At 35.0% G+C, this 928-nt stretch overlaps 1 protein-coding gene across 1 annotated transcript in view; it reads right to left on the bottom strand.

Annotated features, from left to right (window-relative positions):
* pou2f3 (POU class 2 homeobox 3) overlaps nucleotides 1-160 on the bottom strand; it is a 12,105-nt gene extending 11,945 nt beyond the window's left edge. The window contains exon 1 of the mRNA XM_035666775.1: nucleotides 148-160. Within this exon, the coding sequence (XP_035522668.1) occupies nucleotides 148-160 (13 nt within the window). The remainder of the gene's footprint in view (nucleotides 1-147) is intronic.
* Between the last annotated feature and the right edge of the window lie 768 nt (nucleotides 161-928).

Raw genomic sequence — 928 nt, 5'->3', positions numbered from 1 at the left:
AAGTCACTCAGTCACATGAAATTAACATTAATTGGTTGAAGCACTCAGTTGTTCTTTGAATGAACTTCAATTGTGTGCAGTATTTTAAGTACAGGCGACTGCTCGCGTAAGCACTACCACCACAATATAAGTATCCGAAGTATATACCGCCTTCAGGCATGCTCTTATTTCCAGTTTGTATAATGATCATCAAACGCAAATACTATGCAATCCAAATAATTCTTAATGATCCCCTAAATGTGTAATATTTGATGTTTGTCACATAAAAAACACCTGAATTAATTGGCTACCCATTTTCATAATCAATTAATTATAATTGTTTTTATCATATGTCCAGCTGTTTTTGACAGGTAATGTAACTGGAAATGGAATAAAATTAAAACTTTAGTGGTAACATTTGTATACAAGAGATGCATTTAAATAAATTTATTCAGAAAAATTCCTGTTCACACATTTGAAAAATAAATTTGGAGAAACTCTGCGTATTAGTCAACTTCAATTAACTTGAATTTACCATTTTAAAGTTTTTAATAAACGTTTAAGGTTTCCTCCAACAATCAGTTTGAGTTGAACTAACTTACTTTTGATGTTTGAATTCAGAATTCAAACATCAAATTTAAAGTTTAGTTTATTATTTCATGATTTTAACTTGAAGAAAAAGAGCAACAAGATGACCCCCCATCACTAACACACCCAGAGCTATCTCAGGTAGCAGGAACAATACATCTTCTTCTACCCAAAGCACTCTGGGGATGACACACACACACACACCACACACCAACACACGAACACACACACACACACACACGCATGCTGTAATTTGCAGTAACCCCATTGTTGTTTTATGCAAACAGTCTGAAGCTGGATAGGACGCACTGTGGCATATGCAAATCAGCCTATCAGGCAGTGCAGGGTGTGCTGCAGAGGT

This window comes from Morone saxatilis, unplaced genomic scaffold, assembly GCF_004916995.1.
Source record: "Morone saxatilis isolate NCDOM2014 unplaced genomic scaffold, NCSU_SB_2.0 Contig20, whole genome shotgun sequence".
Taxonomy (NCBI): domain Eukaryota; kingdom Metazoa; phylum Chordata; class Actinopteri; family Moronidae; genus Morone; species Morone saxatilis.
Note: the sequence above shows the minus strand (reverse complement) of the source record. Positions and strands in the feature narration are given on the sequence as shown.